Genomic DNA, 16,621 nt, shown 5'->3' on the forward strand with positions numbered 1-16,621 from the left:
GTGTGTCTTTGCGGGGGCGGGGATCTGACGTGCGGGGCGCTGGAGCTGTACCACCCGCCGGGAGCCCCAGGAATGGCCAGCGGTGCCCCCTGGCCTCCCCCAGTGACTGAAGACGACACCGCGAGTCCGAGGGGAGAAGGCACCTGCCTGGGGTGGCAGGCAGGCGGGCGGTGCTGGGCCTTCAGCCCCAGACAGAGTCCTGCACGGCCGTCAGCAGCAAAGCGACCTTGAGTCTGGGGGGTGCCAGGTCTGTTTCCTCTTCTGTACCGGGACCCCCAACTTCAGAGCCGGTGGCTTCATGCTCAGGTGCTGCCTTCTGGAGCCCCCAGGAGCCCACCTGTGTCTTGGGGGGCAGGATCCTGCAGCCACCTCTGTGCCACTGGCCTGCTCTGTCCAGCTGTGTGCCTGTGGGCTTACTTATCCTTCAGGTGGGGGACGCTGATTTCCACCTCAGGGTATGGTCAGGGTTGAGTGGGCTCAGCCCGGGGCTGTCACCAGCGCTGGGGCTTCCCGGCGGTTGGAGACCGGCACTTGCCGTGTGGTTTGCCCACGCAGCTGTGAATGCTCCTCCGTGGAACCATACACGGCACACGCATTTCTCTCCTCCGTGCAGGTGTTGGGGGGCGGGGCAGACACAGCCCTGGCCTGCAGAGCGCCTCCTAGCGAGCGGGAGGCCAGTATCATCATCGTGGATCAGGGCCCCAGGGCCTGGCCCTGCTGGCCAGCTGTTACCAGTAGGAGGACCCTGGCAGGTTGGGGCGGGGGCGGGCTGCCAAACTGGTAGCTAATAGTTAAGCGGATGTCAGATGAGGAAAATGAAAAGGGGCGGTGGGAGGATGAAGCGATGGAGGGCTGTTATTTGGTTATTGGCCCTCAGCTCCAAAACCATGCTGTCTGCTGCCCGATAATGGAGCTGGGCCCTGTAGACTTTTCTCCTGTGCCAATTGGCATTATGTTAAACTTCGGTGGTGCCGCAGGGACACGGTGGGGGCGGGGGGAGTGGGCGTGGTCTTCTTCCAGGTTCTGTGTCGGGTGGAAGCCTGGGTGAGCTGCCCTGTGTGCCCTGTGGCGGTGCAGATGGCTCACAGGCCAGTGGACCAGGGACCCAGAGTGTGGAGGGGCTCTGTGTGGGGCCTGGCGGACATCCCCTGTTGTGTTCCCACAGCCCTCCCCAGAGGCTGCCCTGGTCCCTGTAATGCGCTGCAGATGGGGCTGGTTTTGATCCTGCCCTTCAGAAAGGGAGTGACTTCCCATCCCTGGGCACATTCAAGAGCCTCTTGCGTCACCTGCCCAGGCAGGTGGAAGCCCAGATGACCCCCGACCCTGCCAGCTGCACACGCCATCCTTCATTACACTTTATTCTCCGGGTGCCCTGGGACCGGCGCCCCCCCCACCCCCCACCCCCGCTTCCAGGTGCTGCCGTCAGCCTTCCTGCGCCCTCACTGCCCAGCACCCGTTTGTGGGACTCCACGAGGGGGCGCCCGAGACCACTGCTCAGAGCTCCATGCCCCGTCAGGAATGGGCCGCCAGGCTCGCAGCCCCTTGGGTCCAGGATGCTAGTGGAGTTGGTGGGAGGAGGGGGCACTGTCCAGGAAGGGCTGCCTGTGCACAGCAGGGGTGGGGGCGGGGCGGGGCGGGGCTGGAGCTTGAGCCGCCCTGGCCTCCCAGGCCCCTACTCCCTGCAAGGGAGCAGATGCTGGGCTGAGGGTGGCATGCAAGACCATTTCTGAGATGGAGGGGTTCAGAAGACCAGCCTTCTTGGCCTTCCCGACCCCTTTGGATGTGGGCCAGGACCCAGTCCGCTACGCTGCTGCTGGGGCCGTCTGCTGGCTGGCGGCATGGGCTGTCCTGGCCGCCGGCAGTCGGGTGGGGAGCACGGCTGGGCAGCTGGGGTGCCCCTGGCTCTCTCCCCAGCTGCCGGTGCTGGGTGAGGCGCTGCCGTCCTTGGGGTCCCTCGGGCTCCTGGCTCCCCTAGGTCCCTTACTCCTCAGGATGGCTTCTTCGAGGCTGTGGGAAGCGGACCGAGGTTAGACCAGGGGGCGCAGTAGTGGCCTTGTGTGTCCTCTTTTGCAGCAACGCTGGCTCTCACCCAGGGCCTCGTGGGCAGTTTCTGGGAACTCAAGAGCTCACACTCGTTTGCAACAGCAACGGACACCAGGGCAGGGTGGCCCGATTGGAGGGTGAGCCTTGGGAATTTGCTGGAGGCACAGACCCTCTCCCCAGGTGTGATCCTAGAGTCAGCCTGGCCCCAATGCCTCCCTTGCCGCCTTGCAGAGGGTCTGGGACATTCTGGATAAGCCGAGCTCACGGGGCAATTCTCTCAGAATCCCCAAGACATGGGCTAGGTGCTTCCATGGGCCTGCCTCTGCGGCCACAGGGAACGGGCATCTGGTCCTTGAAACCCTTACAGGTGGGACCTGCCGAGATACTGGGCTTCAGGCCCGTCTCTGATGCAGAACCAACTCTAGGTTCTAGGTCAGACAGATCAGGTTGGAATCCTGACCCCATGTACCAGCTCCGTAACCCTGGGCAAGTTACCCCATCTCTGAGCCTCAGTTTCCCCATCTGTGAAACAGCGATGACTCATCACTGGGCTGGGTCATGAGGCCCAAAGACAGTAACGACTGGACGCTGTCTTGAGCTGCTCCATGCGCACAAGATACAAGGGCGCTGCCCCTGGCGCTGAGCCACGTGGCACAAGCTGGGCAAGGGTCCTGTTCTCACTGATCAGCCCTGTGAGTGCCTGCTGGGGAGGCCCTGCCCTGGCCCGGGTGGGTGGGTGAGGGTGGAGTGGGCTTGACTCAGTGTGGAGGGTGGGGGCGGACACGGTGCACCCCTTTGGACCGCGCCCACCAGGACAGCTTCCAAAAATGCCCAGTGGGATGTGCCACGAGATCACACAGGCGTGCTGGCCTCCTCCACCGCTCACCCGGCAAACACAGGCTGCAGTCACCTTCCCGGCAACAATGGCGCATTGTGGCGGCCACAGCCCAGCCTGCGACGCAGGCCTGCTTGGACAAACACCAGGCAGCATGCAGTATCAGCTAGCTCAGGCGTTCTAAGGCTCTCGTGGGCGCCCGGAGGCCTGGCCTGAGCTGCCACTGTGGCCGGAGCAGGAAGTGGGAGGATGTCCTGATACCCGAGGCTGGAGCGGGGGGTGGGGGAAGCCCACAGGTACCACCCTTGGCGAGCACGTGAGCGACCCCGAACCCCGAGAGGGAACAAACACACCCACACCGTGGAGCAGCACCCTCTGCTGCTGCTCCTTTTGGAAGGTGCACAAGAGGGTCCAGGAGTGCCCACCCCATCCCGGTGGGACTGGGAGAGGGGGAGGGGTTCAGGACCACCAGGCCTGGGGGCTGCTCATGGCCCAGGACGCCCCTTCTCCCCTGTGACAACGAAGACGATACGACCATCCTCAGCTGTGTCCCTGGAATCTCACGCTAGCCCTGGTATCGCCCCCTTTCCAGAGGGAAGCAGGCTGGGGGTGAAAGGGCCAGCCCGCGAGGAGAAGTGCAGTCAGGGTTCACGCAGGCCTGACCCGGGTCTCTATCACAGGGCTGCTCCGGGAGAGGCTCCAGGGCTGGCTGCTGGGCTCCAAGTAGCCAGAAAGGTGGGGTGGGGGCATCAGTGCTATGGCCGCCCCGCCCAGCCCTGGCCGCCCACCTTTGCTCCACTGGTCTGAGGCCCGCTTCCTCTTCTGTGGGCCCCGCCCATGCTCCGTGGCGCAGAAACCCCTGGGTCCCTCGGCTGGCAAGCTCTGCGTGGCCCCCGCCTCGGTGCTCAGGCCCACCTGATGGGGTGGGGGTGTGGTCATGCTGAGGACCCTCCCCGAAGCCTGGGGCAGCCCTGGTGCCCCCACCCCACCCCGCTGTGTGGCCGGGCACCCACCTCGCTGTCCGAGGTGTCTGGCTTGTCTAGCTCATCCGACTCCAGCTGCTGTCCTTGGGCTTTGCTGAGCTCTGCAGGATGCAGGGTGTGGGTCAGGCCAGGCTGGTGGCCTGGGAGTCTAGCAGAAGCACAGGCCTCTAACTTAGCTGCCGTACTAGGACCAGTGGCAACAACTCTTCAGATGAGGAAACTGAGGCACAGAGGGACCGAGGAACCTGCCTTGGGGTTGATCCAGGCCCAGTGTCTCCAGCACCCGTACAATGACCCCACCAGCTGGAGTGTCCCCTGGCTTGGTTGCTGGGTGACGGTGAACTCCCTACCTGCCCGGAAGCCCTAATTGTTAAGATGCTCTCCCTTCATTGCCTGTGGTCAGAAACATGCCCTCCCTGAGCCCCCAACTGCTTTCTGGGTCTGTAGGTGGGGGGAAGCAAGTCCGAGCCCCAGGGTTTGGTTGGCCAGGCCCAGGGCGCTGAGCCAGGTCCTGGGATAGGGGCCGCCAGCTGATGCTGACCACCGCACCTCCCGCCCCCTGTGGTACCACTTCCTGCGTTCTCGTGACGCCAGTACTCACCCTCACCCGGGTGGCCGTCTCCATCAGGCCTTTGCGGGCAGGGGGGCAGTTTTGGCCTCCCTCTGTCCTCATGTCCTGGCCCACTTGGAGAGGGCAGGCTGGGGCCTGGGAGAGAATGTGAGGGTTCCTGGGGGGAAGCAAGTAAGTGGCTTGAGTTCACATGAGGCAACTTCCCTGCCCTCGCCCGGCTCTGGGCGCAGCCTGCGGGACCCTGGCTGGGGCTGGAGGGTCAGCCGTCTCCCGTGTGGTGTGACTCAGGCGGCCAGGCTCTCCCCCTGGGAACCGGCTGGTGGAACAGAGGGAGGAGAGCAGCCCGGGGCTGCTGGGTGCTCTGGGCGGGGCGCGTGGAGGCCAGGAACAGGGCTTGGTCCCTTTACCGTGGAAGGTGGAGGCTCTTCTGCCTCTGCCTCTTCGGCCCCCTTGGTGCAGTCGCCGAGCCCCTGGACCCCAGACTGTGCAGAGGGCTCCACTCCCTGGGGTGGCTTGGGGCTGGGCGTGTGGGCACCTGGGGGGCTGAGTGATCCTGGCTGGCTGGCAGGCTTGGGGGCGCCGTCTCGGCCCCGGCCCCACTCCGAGAGGTCCAGGGGCTTGTCTGGGACATAGTCCTGTGTGGCCGAGGCCTCCTTTGCCCCGGGACTGCCTGGGCCTGCGGGCCGTGGGTGCTGCCCTCTGGGCAGGGCTGCCCAGGCCGCCCCGCCCCCGGGACCCTTGGAGTGGGGGCCGGCTGGCGGGGAGGGTGGCGCCTTCCCCAGCTCCGGTGGGCCCCTCAGCCCGGCACCGCCCGCCCGCCCCCGCGCCCACAGCTGCTGGGCCAGGAGCAGGTGCAGCGCTCCCTCCAGCCGCGGGTCCCGCACGCCCACCAGGGCGCCTGGCAGGCCCAGCAGACCCACGGGCTCCTGCCAGGCCTCCGCCTCCCCGGCCTTGAGGCCCGGGGGCTGGGGGCCGCTGGGGGCTGTGGCGGGGGCCTGGGGGCCGCTGTGAGGGCTCCCACGGGGCAGGGCCAGGTGGCGGTTCAGGTGGCAGAGGCGGTCAGCCTGGACGGAGCTCTTCGGGGACTCGCAGGGCTTGGCAGAGGGCAGAGAGGCCTGCAGGAAGCTGTGGGCGAGGAGGAGCCTGCTGACCACGGCCCACGGTCACCCCCGTTTCACAGGGAGGACCGGGGGCCCGGGGAGGTGAGGCGAGTGCCCAGGTCACACGGTGGGTAGCTGGGAGGGGAACGCCCGGGCCCCCTGGGCAGAGTTGACCTGGGGCCTGGGGGCTCTGAGGAGGGACCTGGCCACCAAGGCCTCTCCCTCTTCTGGGCGTCGGCTGCCTGCCCGGTCCCCTGGAGCACCCAGCCCACCCGTGGGCCCGCTGCAGCCCTGCCCCCAGTCTCCTCTCAGACGCTGAGAGTGGTCTCAGACCATGGTGAGAGCCTTTGCGTGGGCTCTGCTGCGGGGGCTCTCGGTCCCCATCTCCAACCCCCATGTCCCCCTGTCCCGCCCTGGCCATTCAGGAGATGGCCACGTGGGAACTGTGCTACGGGCAGGGTAGCTGGGAAGGCCAAGCCAGGGAAGGGTGGGGCTCCTGGAGGGATAATGGGAGGGACTCCCCTGGGATACTGGCCCCTTCCCCAAAGGTGGGACCAGAGTAGGAGACTGGGTACCCGACTGAGGCTGCTCCGGTGGCGGCGGTGGGCTGGGCCTCACCTGTCCAGAGGGAGGCTGTGCTCTCCAGACGGGCTTGGGGGGCTGCTCCTGGGGGGCGGCAGTGGGGACGTCCCGTTGACGGAGCCCCGGTTGGCAGAGCAGGCCCGGGACCCTGGCCGCATCACGGCGATGGTCCCGTGTAGCTGGTTGGAGATGTGCTGGGGGCTCTGCACGGGGTAGATGGGTCAGCCTGGGGGCGGTTGGCTGCTGCCCTCTGCCCTTTTCTCTGTGCGACCTTGGGCAGGTCACCCACCCGCTCTGAGCCTCGCCTCCACCCATGTCACAAGGAGCTCAGGGGTCCCTGCTTGGCACGGGCCATGTGTGTGGCACATAGCAGGGCTGGCGGCTGGCGGCTGCCAGCCTCCTGCCTCGGGCTGCCCGGGGAGAGGAAGGAGTGGGCTCTGAGTCCCTCTCCCTCACCATGTCCGGGGCCCGGGGCTCAGGCAGGTTGGCACCCGGGGAGATTTTGGCTACTGGAGACGTCCCGTACCCCACCGGCCTTTCTGTGGGAGGAGAAGCAGAGGGTGGGATGGTTGGGAGGTGCTCAGAGGGGCCAGCTCAGCACAGAGGGCTCCCCGGTCCTGGGGCTCCAGTCTCCTGGCCTCCCCTGCCCCCCAGCAGCCCCTCCTCCCCGCGGACCCGCACCTGCGTGGCCGTCCTCCACCTCCTCATGGCCTTCCAGTGGCTTCTCAGTGACGGCCTTCCGGGTGCCCAGGGAGGGGAACAGCAGGGGTGACAGGGGTCCTGGGGCACCCTCCCTGAACTGGGGCTTGGCCCTGTCTCGAGAGGGGAGGCAAGGACAGGGTGGGTAAGGGAGGGCAGTGTCCTAGAGGCGATCAGAAAGGCCAGGATGCCCTCCTGGGGACCCAGGTGACCAGGAAAGACCACCATTGTCGGCTCACACCGACGTCCCGTGGAGCCCAGGCACCAGAGCTGCCGTGGGCGCTGGAGCCCAGCTCCGCTCTAGGACCTGTGCTTGCAGAGTGGGGGAGGTCGCATCTGCTCTGGGGAGCCCCTCCCCTCGGCGCCTGTGCCTGGGGCCCGTGGACGTGCTGGGCCCCTGCTGTGTCTGAGGTGTGTGGGGTGAGGGTTGCTGGGCCCTGGTGCCTCCCCCCACTCACCCTGGGCCCCGCAGCTGCTTCACCTCCTCCTTCAAGGCATCGTTTTCCTCCTGCAGCCGGGTCAGCTCGGTCGCTGCAGAAGGCGCTGATTAGGAGGGACTGGGGGAGGGGAAGCAGGGCGGGGTGGGGCCCTCACAGCCCCCAGGAGCCCCTCCTGTCCTGGCCCCAGCCCCCAGAGACACCCCCCACCCCACCCTCGCGCCGAGAGAAAGGGGCGTGTCCTCATCGGCAGACCCTATGAGACCTCATGGCTCTGCAGGACCCTCCTCATCATGGAAGGTGGGAGCTGAGGCCCCGAGAGGGCAGGGACGTCCCCTGCCTGGGTAACTGACCAGTGGGGGGCAAGTGGGCGCCAGCAGGGGGCTTTGCACCATTTGTCTGTGAGTTGGGGGGTGGGTATCCCGCCCCACCGATGGCGTGGCCCAGATCGCCTCTTCCCCTTTCCCCGAGACCCCTCGTCGGTCTGGGCGGGCCCTGGGGGATCGCCGGCCCCCACGGGAGGGACGCCGGGGCCGGGCTCACTGAGTAGGAAGACATGCTGCAGGCTCTGGAGCAGGGAGCTCTCGAACTCCTGCTGCTTCTTCCTGGCCAGCTCCTGGGTGACCATGCAGCGGTCGCACAGGCCGGCCCGCAGCCTGCAGGGGCGAGGAGGCGAGAGGCCGCTCTGAGCAGGGAGCCTGGGACCCGCACTGCCCCCCTCCCTGGACGAGCCCTGCCTTTCCCAAAGTGTGTTCCGTGGAAGCCCCCCCTCACCCCTACCCCGGGGGCTAAGCGCTCCATGTGCCGTTGAGTTTGGGAAGGAACCTTGAAAATGCAATTTACTTAAGGCTCTGAGACGTCCTGCGGTGGTTTAGTTTATGCCGGAGCTTCCCAAACTCGTTCTCCGCAGAACCCTCCTCGGCTTCCCTGTGCACCCTGCCCCCATCGTGAGTGTGGTGTTAGGTGCCCCCACCTGTTCTCCAGCGCCCGCAGGTTCTCCTTCAGCGCCCTCTGCTGCTCCCTGAGCTGACGGTTCTTGGCACAGAGCTCCTCCGCCCTCTGGGCGTCCCTGCGGGGGACGGTGGTGGGGGGAAGGGCCGCGGTGCGAATGTTGCTCTGCCGGGGCCGGCGCTGCCCCGCCAGCGTCTCCCTGGCCTGGGACTGCCTTGAGAAGTGGGGCCTTCAAGGGCAATGCCAGCACGCCCAAGCGAGAGTGTTCGCGGCCTCCCTGGGGACCCTGTCTCATCCACGTGCCACCTGCAGCCTCATCTGTGCAATGGGGACCTGGGGAGCCGGCCCCTGGTCTCCCAGACTCACGACGAGTCCTCCTGTTGATAGTGATTGGTCCCGGAGGCGCCCTGCATGGACGCGGCTTGCCCAGCCCCCTGGAGGGTCCCTGTTCACTGGGGGAGGGGCTTGGACCTTGGACCAGAGACTCCCCCACCCCCCAAGCCGAGCCTCAGTGTCTGCTTCTGCATCACAGCTGGTGGCAGTTCCAGGGCCCTGGGGCTGCGGGCGTGCTTGTGAGCGGCTGGGGAGCCGCTGCCCTTCCCATCTGCTGGCCCAGGGCCTGTCCTCACTCACCGGCACCTCTCTGAGTTCAGTTCCAGAAGCTTGTTCTGCAGGCCTGGAGGAGCGAGGAAAGGAGCAGAGGGTCAGGCCCAGCCGTGCTGCCACCCCTGCAGCAGAGCTGGGGCGTTTCCTGTCCCCGGCTGTCTGGCAGGGCCCTCTCCAGATGCCTGCCACCTGGGTCCCCTCACTGACTCCCTGAGGTCGCCCCCTGGGCGGGCTCCCAGTCTGCACCTGCTGACAGCTTCCGCCCCGTCTCCTGGCTGCCTGGGACCCGGTGCGGGCCCAGCCTCTCCCCTCCCTGGGGTCTCTGGCTCTGGTGTCTGTCTGGAGATGGGGAGGGACCCTGATGCTGGGAGTGACCAGCTACCTGGCCAAGTCCCAAGAGGAATGTTTTTTGGGTGCTGCCAGCGTTGAAATAAAATGGGCCCTTGGGGGAGACCCCAGCAGACCCCCTCTTCCCCACCTCATCGTGGTCTGGCTTGGGCCCTAGGCTAGCCCAAGCAGCCCCTGCCCCTCTGGGTCTCTGGGGGAGGTGACCCAGGCCCTTTCGGGCTTCAGGGTGTGAGCGCTCTCACAAAAGTCTCGGGAGGGTGTGGCCCGGGAACTGGAGTGAAGGGAGTGGTGTGGCTGCAGCCCTGTTGCCGGCGGGAAAATCGGACTGGGCAGACCTCAGCCTGGGTGTCCTGGAGGGGAGCAGAGGGATTTCAGCTCAGCGCCCTGGAGAGCTCTAGACAGGCCTCTGGAGCCTTGAGATCCCATTGCTAGTAGGGAAGTAGGTGACCTCGCTTTTGGGGGACACTGAGGTCCCCACCTTGGGAAAGGGGCCGGTCTTGGCCAGAGCTTCTCGGGGTCTGTGACCAGGCTGGCTTTTAATTTTTGCTCTGAAGCTAGCTGACCATTCAGGGACCACTCCTCCAGGGCTGCGATCGGAGGGGCTGGTCTGAGGCTGGGCTCCTGACCGCTTGCAGCTCTGGGCTCTGGGTCAGGACTCCCCTTCTGGGCCTGGAAGGCAAGGTCCCTAGGTTTGGCGAGATTTGGAGGCGATGTGTGGGAGCCTCCCGGCCTGGCTTTTGCCCTTAGACTGCTGTCCGGGTGCGGGTTTGTCCATCCCGAGGCGCTCACCCGCGATCTCATTCTCATGGACGTCCTTTAGCCGGTTTAGCGACTCCATGAAGCTCTCCATGGCTTCCCGCGGCCCTGGCCCTGGCCCCGGCCCCTCTGTGCTCCAGGTGTAGGGGTGGCCCCTTGGGCTCTACCGCACCTCCATTTCCAGCCTATGGAGCAGAAAGTGCGGAGACGGTCACATTAGCTCAGGAAGGGCCTGTGGGATGTAGGCTCCAGCAGTAGCCTGGAGGGGAGGTGGGTGCCGGTCCCAGGGGGTGTGGGAGTCCTGTCTTGTGACCACCCACTGGGCCATGTCCATACCTGAGGGGCACATAGAGGGATGGGACATTCTCACTTAAGCTCAACTCCCTAATCCAGTCCTCACAGCAAAGCAGATGCCTGAAGACGCCAGTTCCCGCTTGGTGCTGGGGCCGCGACGGTGCCTGCGACGTGTGTTGATGAGGCCCCAGACAGGAGATGCCCATGCCTGCCTGCGGCCAGCGGATCGGCCAGCCAGGGCGCGTTCATCCGCTGGGAGAGCCCCCTCGGTGGGGTCCAGGTGCCCGCAGTGGCATGGACGGCCCCGTGGGGCCATGGCGGGGGCTTTGGGGGCCGGCTGGTTGTTTCCCCTGCAGGAGCTGGTGACTGTGCACAGGTGGAACTCTACCCAGCCGCCCCTTGTGGCCTGGGCCCTTTTTCCTGCCTGTGTTTCACCTCCATGAAGTGTTTGCTAAAAATTAAGAGTGTGGGGTTGGGAGCCTAGCCTAAGCTGGGAGCTGGACAGTGTGACCGCCGTGAGCCCTGGCCCCCCTGAGCCGCGCTCTCTTCCTTCGGGCAGTGGCCACGGTGCCTGTCTGGTGGACACTGGTGAGTATCCTGCGGGGTCCCATGGGGTCCAGCTCCTCGGAGCTGGGTGTGAGGCCGGGGCTCAGCCCAGCGACAGCTTCCTCACCATGGTGCCAGGCGCCACCCTCCACCAGGCGAGAGCCCCTCCGTCCCTGTGGCAGACCTCTGGTGGTGGGTACCGAGGCCACCATTGGCCGCCACTGTCCAGCTCTGTGTCACCATCTGTCACAGAGCTGGGAGTCAGACGCACAGCTCGCAGAGCCAGATCGGCGCAGATGCCACCAGCAAAGACCCCCGCCATCAGCGGCCCCTCTGTTCCCTCCTTGCACTTAGCCTGAGGAGCCCTCGCGGTCAGCTGACCCTGAAAATGAGCGTCCGGGGTCCTGGCACTCCCGACTCACCTGCCGGCTCCCTACCCTGACCTGTCGGCAGCGGTTCTCGGTTTGCCTTCTGTACTCCCGGAACCTGCCCCAGAACCTCACCTTTCTTTCATGGCGCCCGCCTGGCCCAAGCCACCACCCCACTGCTGGTGCACTGCCGGCTCTGCATTGGCCACCCCAGCTTCCATGCCTCTCCCCAGGAGGCACTCTCGGGACCTCTGCTCAAAGCTCCCTGCGGGAGGCCATGCCTGATTCCCCCCAGGGCACACTGAAGGAGGGGCGTGGTCTCACTTGCATTTCAAAGTTTGCCCCGAGACTCGAGTGTTTGCAGCAACAGTCTCCAAACTGGAGACCCTCAAATGCCTGCTGGCGAGTGTCCTGCGGTGGCAGGAGCGGTGACGTCCCATGCCATTACGGTTCCCACACCGCAGAGTGGAGGGCCCGCTGTGGAAATCACTCACTGGGAGTGCAGAAGAGGCACAACAGCTCTGGGCTCTCAGAAGTTGGGGTGGCGGGCACCCTGGGGCGGTGGGATCAGTAACTGAGGCAAGCAGGCCCTGTGATCCCACGAGAAGCCAGGGGCCAGGGCGAGCTGCCTGAGGGGAGACTGGACAGTGGAGCCTGGCTTTCAACTGGGTTCTCGAACCCCAGGTCAAGGTCAGAGTACCGGGGAAGCCTCGAGGCTGGGACCAGCAAGAGGACAGAGCGCAGTCCTGTGTCCTGTGCTGGCCACGGGAGCTGGCGGGAAGGGCCAAATGGGGTGTGCTGGGGGGGTGAGCGGCGGGAAGGTGGGGCTCCCCAAACTCCCTGTAGACCTGCCTGGTGCCAGGGGAGTGGGGGCGTCGCGTGACAGCTCTGTGTCGGGTGGGTGAGGGCTCTGGGAACAAGGGGGGGCTTGGGAGGGTCCCCCTCCTCGAGGCCGGGAGACAGAGGGATGTCCTGGCAGGTTAGGGGAAAAGATGCTGAATTGCAGAGGCTGGGGGAGACCAGGGCTCGAGCGGGGTGTACCTGATAACCCCAGCCCCACTTCCTGAACCCATCTAACCCTGATGACGTTGCGAGGAGCCCACTTTCCAGACGGGGAAATTGAGGCCCAGAGGGATAAAGTCACGCTCCCTGGCCACCCAGTGGGAAGCGGGGGTCGGGGCTTGAACTCACTCTGGCGCTGAGGATGCGCCCTCGCCGCCTTGGACCAGGTGCCCTGCTCTGCCGGCTCTACCCTTCTTTATTTCGCGGTGGGGCTTCTGGGAGTTAAGACTGGGAGGGCCCCCCCCGCCCCCCTCCCGCCATGGGCTCTGGCTCCCTGCGGGCTGGGGGAGGTTGGCCAGGGAGGGGCCGAGCCACTGCGCCTGAAATTCCACCCAGACCCGTCGGTCAGGCGGTTCTTCCGCATCAGAGCCGGAGCCTGCTGCCTGCCGCCGCACGTGGGCTGGGCCAATGCTCGTAAAGGAGCCGCCCCAGGGAGCCTGCGGTGCCCCTGGGGCTGGGAGAGGCTCTGTGGACACCAAGTCTGAGTGAGAGACCAGCACCCTTCCGTGTGGTGTGGAGGCCCTGTTGGTAACGGCCCAGGGCACCCTCTGTCCCCCACACCCTGGCTCCTCTCTGTATCCAAACCGTCACAAGCCACCCAGGGCCCCGCCCGGCTGCCCCTCTCGGGGTCTCTGATGGGCAGGGGAGACACCCTCCTGCATGGTGGGCAGGGTCCTGGGCAGGATGAACAAGCGGCTGGGGGCACAGCTGGAAGGGATGCATCTTGCTGGGAGCCCCGCATTTCCCAGGGAGGACCAGGGCTATCCAGGCCCTGGTGACAGTGCCATGGGGGTGGTGTGACTTCCCTGGGCAGGCAGGTGACAGAAGGGCGTTTGGCCTGTGAAGTAGACAGTCTCCTGGGGCAGCCCCTGTCCCAGCCCCACCCTCGGTGCAGGGAGGGTCCAAGGAAGCGGCAGGAGGAGGAGGGAGGCGGGCCCCCACCCGAGGTGGATGTGGTGGCTGTGAGTAGGAAGAATCCCCACTGTAGAAATGCACAGGGTCTCCTGCCAGGGCTTGGGGGCCCAGCCCTCCCCGGTGGCCGCACTGTGTTTGCCAGGTGTGCAGAGCCGCTGGGTGGGGCGCTGGGGGTTCAGGGAACTCCAGGCAGGAGGGCTCTCCCCCAGGCCTGGGGTGGGGCTGCAGTGGTGCTAGGATGAGGGGGCAGGCCTGTGGGGTAGGGCTCCGGGCTGCTGCCTCTGGGCCGGGGGGCCTGCGTACAGGGGAGGGTGGCCTGAGTTGCTGGCTGGGGTGGGGGTGGGCCTGGGGGCAGAGGCCTGAGAGCTGCTCCCCAGGGTCCTGCGGGGATCCCAGCCCCTCCTACTCGGGATGCTCAGGCTGGGAGGAGCCCCGGAAGGAGCAGGTGGGAGGGAAGGGCCGGGGGTCAGCTGTGCCAGTGACCCTGCCCACCTGCCACTCACACAGGGCAGAGGACCTCCAAGCCCAGAGGCCCCTGTCCTGCCTTCACCCTCTGCGTGACCGGGACAAGTGCTTTACCTCTCTGAGCCTCAGTTTCCTCATCTGGGGGGTAATTCCACCCCCATATCAGGTTGTTGTTAGGCTCCACCAAGTAACGTGTGTCCAGGTGACACATGTCCGGGTGATGTGTACTCAGCACTTGCAGGTGCTCAGTTAACTGCGGGTGGAGACCCTGCGTCCCCCGCGTGCCGTGCCCCCACCAGGACCTCCCCCACAGGCGGCCCCAGGAGTCCAGAGGTGCAGCTTACAGGAGCCCCTTCTCCCTTGGACAAGTTCAAGGGCCATTGCCGCAAACGCGCTTTGCAGGAGGACAAGAGCGCCCCCCGACCGAGTTCAGGGCAGAGGTCTCAGCGTCCAGCAGTGAGGGTGCACTCTCGCTCACTGAGCAGACGCTCACGGGGTCCACTGGATCTTGGCGCCGTGTCTGGGGGAGGTGCCCCCTGGACCCCCTGCACAGAGGAGGCCACCGAGGCGCCCGCTGGGGCCCCGGCCCACGGCGGTGAGGCTCTTGCTTTGCTCCTGGGTCCGCCGGGGCCCCAGACTCCTCACTGCCTGGCCGCCGCCGCCCCTGTTGGGGCCTCTCCTCCAGCAGGTCCCTCGGGTGCAGAAGCACCCAGCCCCCGGTCATACTCCTTCTCTGCCACTCATCTGTCCACCCACCTTCCCATAACACAAGGACAACGACACAGCAGTAACGATAGCGGGGCCTAGGTTTCCGGAGCGTCCAGTCAGCCAAGCACTGGGCCGGGGCCCTACACGCTGTGTGGTGTCTACTGCAGGGGCCCTGCAACGTCCCAGAGCTCCTCTGAAGAAGCGGAGTGATCCCAGGGACACTCAGCCTGCCTGTCACCAGGGGACCATGCACGGCCAGGCGCACCGTCCAAGCCCTTCGAATGTTCTTGGCACGAGCATTTACGGAGCACCTGCTGTATGCCCTGGCTCGGCCCACACGTGTGATTGGAGCTCGCCCGGCCTTCTGAGAAGGCTCTGACTGTCCCATTCTACAGATTCAGGCACTGAGGTTCGACGCAGGGAAGAGGCTCTGGTGTCTCTGTGTGGCCTCAGTGGTGACGGGTGAAGCCCCTTCCCTGGCAACTTTAGCCAAGTCACTGTCCCGGCTGTGCCTCAGTGTCTTGGGCCACAAAACAGACGGTGGGGTGTCCCGGCCCAGCTCCTGGAGGCTGGAGGGAGTCTGCGCCACCACCTCGGGCTGTCGGGTCTCATCGATGTGGTGGGCATCCAGTGCCCGTCGACCACAGGTGGTCAGGGGCCCGCCTGCCGGCCCCCACGTCCCGGCGCCCGGCAGGAGTGTCACGTGCAGTGTCACTGGGCTCATGGGGCCCAGGGGGTGGCCCCGGCAGTCCCCACTTTCCACATGAGGAACCTGCAGCTCAGAGTGATGTCACCTGTCCACAGTCACCAGCTTGCAAGGGACATGGCCAGTGCATCCCCCTAGCGACCTCATGGGCAAGGTCAGATGGCAGGTTGAGTCCACAGAGGTGCCACTGCCGGGATGGTTTCTGACACTGCCAGACACGTAGACCCATGACACACGTGCACACATGTGTGACGCCCACACCCACACATACAGACACAACAGTATCCCAACACGCGCGTGCACACCCGAGAAACGCCAAGCACGTGGGTGCCGCCCTCAGCCACCTCCCCCGCTGCACACACAACACTGCACAGGCACGGGGAGAGCTGCCTGCACGTGTGCGCACATACTCGTGGGTTGCACGTGCGTGTGCACACATGCACAGAGGCGCAAGGCAGGCTGGGTGGCTCAGGTAACAGCGGGCCCTGCAACCCGACTCCTCGAGGATGGGCCGGGGGCCTTCCCTGGCGGTCCAGTGGTTAAGACTCCGCGCTCCCAGTGCAGGGCGCCCAAGTTTGATCCCTGGTCGGGGAACTAGATCCCACGTGCTGCAACTAAGAGTTCGCGTGCCACAGCTGAGTCCTGGTGCGACCAAGTTAGTAAATAAATAAATAGTTTTTTTTAAAAAAAGGCTGCGGTGCCTTCGTGGGCTGCCTCCCAGAGGCCTGGCTGGGGCAGCTGAGCCGGAGCCGAGGCCCCCAGGGGACAGCGGGCTGAGGGCAGCCAGTGCCCCACCGTGCCCGGCTCTGAGCTGGGGCTGGCTGCGCCACGCACCACCCCTCACTCCTCAGCTGCACCCTTTCTGACCCGGGAGGGTCTAGGCAGTGGGGCAGGTCCCAGATGAAGTGGCAGGCCACCGGCCCCTTGCTGGTGCCCCTAGACCCTCACCCGGCCACGGGCAGTGCCAGGCCCTGCCTTGGCTCACCCAGCCCCTCTGCCCAGGAAGCGCACTGAGGTCCCTGCCCCCACTCGGTCCCCTGGACCAGGTGCCCCAGAGCAGGTGGCTGTGTCCCCTAGGCCAGCTCTGCTGCCGGGCCCACCTCCTGCCCGGCAAGCAGGGGCTGGGCCTCCGCCTTCGTGGCAGGCACCCCGACAGTGACCCCAGCTCATGCGACCCCCTCCCTTGCCCCCGACTGCTGAAGGTACTCACAGGGCCCCCTGTCCACATCGACCTCCGTGGACCTCCGCTCCGATCTGGAATGTCCTGCCCGAGAGATAGAAGCCAGCGCTGTGAACTTGCTTGAGAACAAGACATAATTTTGGCCAAACCCGCTTGACAGGTTTTTGATTCCCCCGGCCAGGAGCAGAAAAGAGGCAGAGACGGCCCAAAGCCGCCCAACGGGTTCTGCCATCGCACAGAAAGTGGCAAAACGGGTTGGGTCTGAACCCTCATAGAGATGGGATTGTTCCCCCATAATTATCGCCTGGCCCGTGCCTCTGGCCGGAGTGGGCCGGGCAGCAAGGAGAATCCAGGGCCTGGACACGGACACGAGGGGCAGGGCAGCAGGGGCAGGCAAGGTGGGCAGGAGGGAGTAGTTGTCACCTTGGGGCAGAGGCGGGCGGCAGCGGTGCCTCCCGCCTCTCCC

The 16,621-nt window shown here is 65.9% G+C and overlaps 1 protein-coding gene across 6 annotated transcripts; it reads right to left on the minus strand.

Annotated features, from left to right (window-relative positions):
- Positions 1-1,346: 1,346 nt before the first annotated feature.
- RBBP8NL (RBBP8 N-terminal like) lies at positions 1,347-16,298 on the minus strand. Of its 6 annotated transcripts, XM_067708654.1 has the most exons (15): positions 16,186-16,298; positions 9,945-10,096; positions 8,835-8,877; positions 8,224-8,319; positions 7,794-7,906; positions 7,272-7,344; positions 6,796-6,926; positions 6,571-6,653; positions 6,151-6,317; positions 5,428-5,557; positions 4,840-5,397; positions 4,463-4,589; positions 3,892-3,962; positions 3,667-3,793; positions 1,351-2,007 (listed from the first exon to the last, which is right to left on the minus strand). In XM_067708654.1, the coding sequence occupies exons 2-15, from the start codon at positions 10,003-10,005 to the stop codon at positions 1,988-1,990; spliced, it is 1,800 nt and encodes a 599-aa protein (XP_067564755.1). In that variant the 5' UTR covers positions 10,006-10,096; positions 16,186-16,298; the 3' UTR covers positions 1,351-1,987. The 6 variants fall into 6 exon arrangements, with proteins under 6 accessions (XP_067564761.1, XP_067564757.1, XP_067564755.1 ...); XM_067708656.1 differs by lacking the exon at positions 3,667-3,793 and having other exon boundaries at positions 1,349-2,007; positions 4,463-4,567; XM_067708655.1 differs by lacking the exon at positions 3,667-3,793 and having other exon boundaries at positions 1,353-2,007.
- Between the last annotated feature and the right edge of the window lie 323 nt (positions 16,299-16,621).

This window comes from Pseudorca crassidens, chromosome 15, assembly GCF_039906515.1.
Source record: "Pseudorca crassidens isolate mPseCra1 chromosome 15, mPseCra1.hap1, whole genome shotgun sequence".
In the NCBI taxonomy this organism is placed as follows: domain Eukaryota; kingdom Metazoa; phylum Chordata; class Mammalia; order Artiodactyla; family Delphinidae; genus Pseudorca; species Pseudorca crassidens.

Coding starts and splice junctions, on each gene's coding strand:
- RBBP8NL (XM_067708654.1), bottom strand. CDS start 10,005: ATGGAGAGCTTCATGGAGTCGCTAAACCGGCTAAAGGACGTCCATGAG. Junction 4,590..4,839: donor AAGAGCCTCCACCTTCCACG/GTAAAGGGACCA, acceptor GCTTCCCCCCAG/GAACCCTCACATTCTCTCCC. Junction 3,794..3,891: donor CAGACACCTCGGACAGCGAG/GTGGGTGCCCGG, acceptor CCACCCCATCAG/GTGGGCCTGAGCACCGAGGC.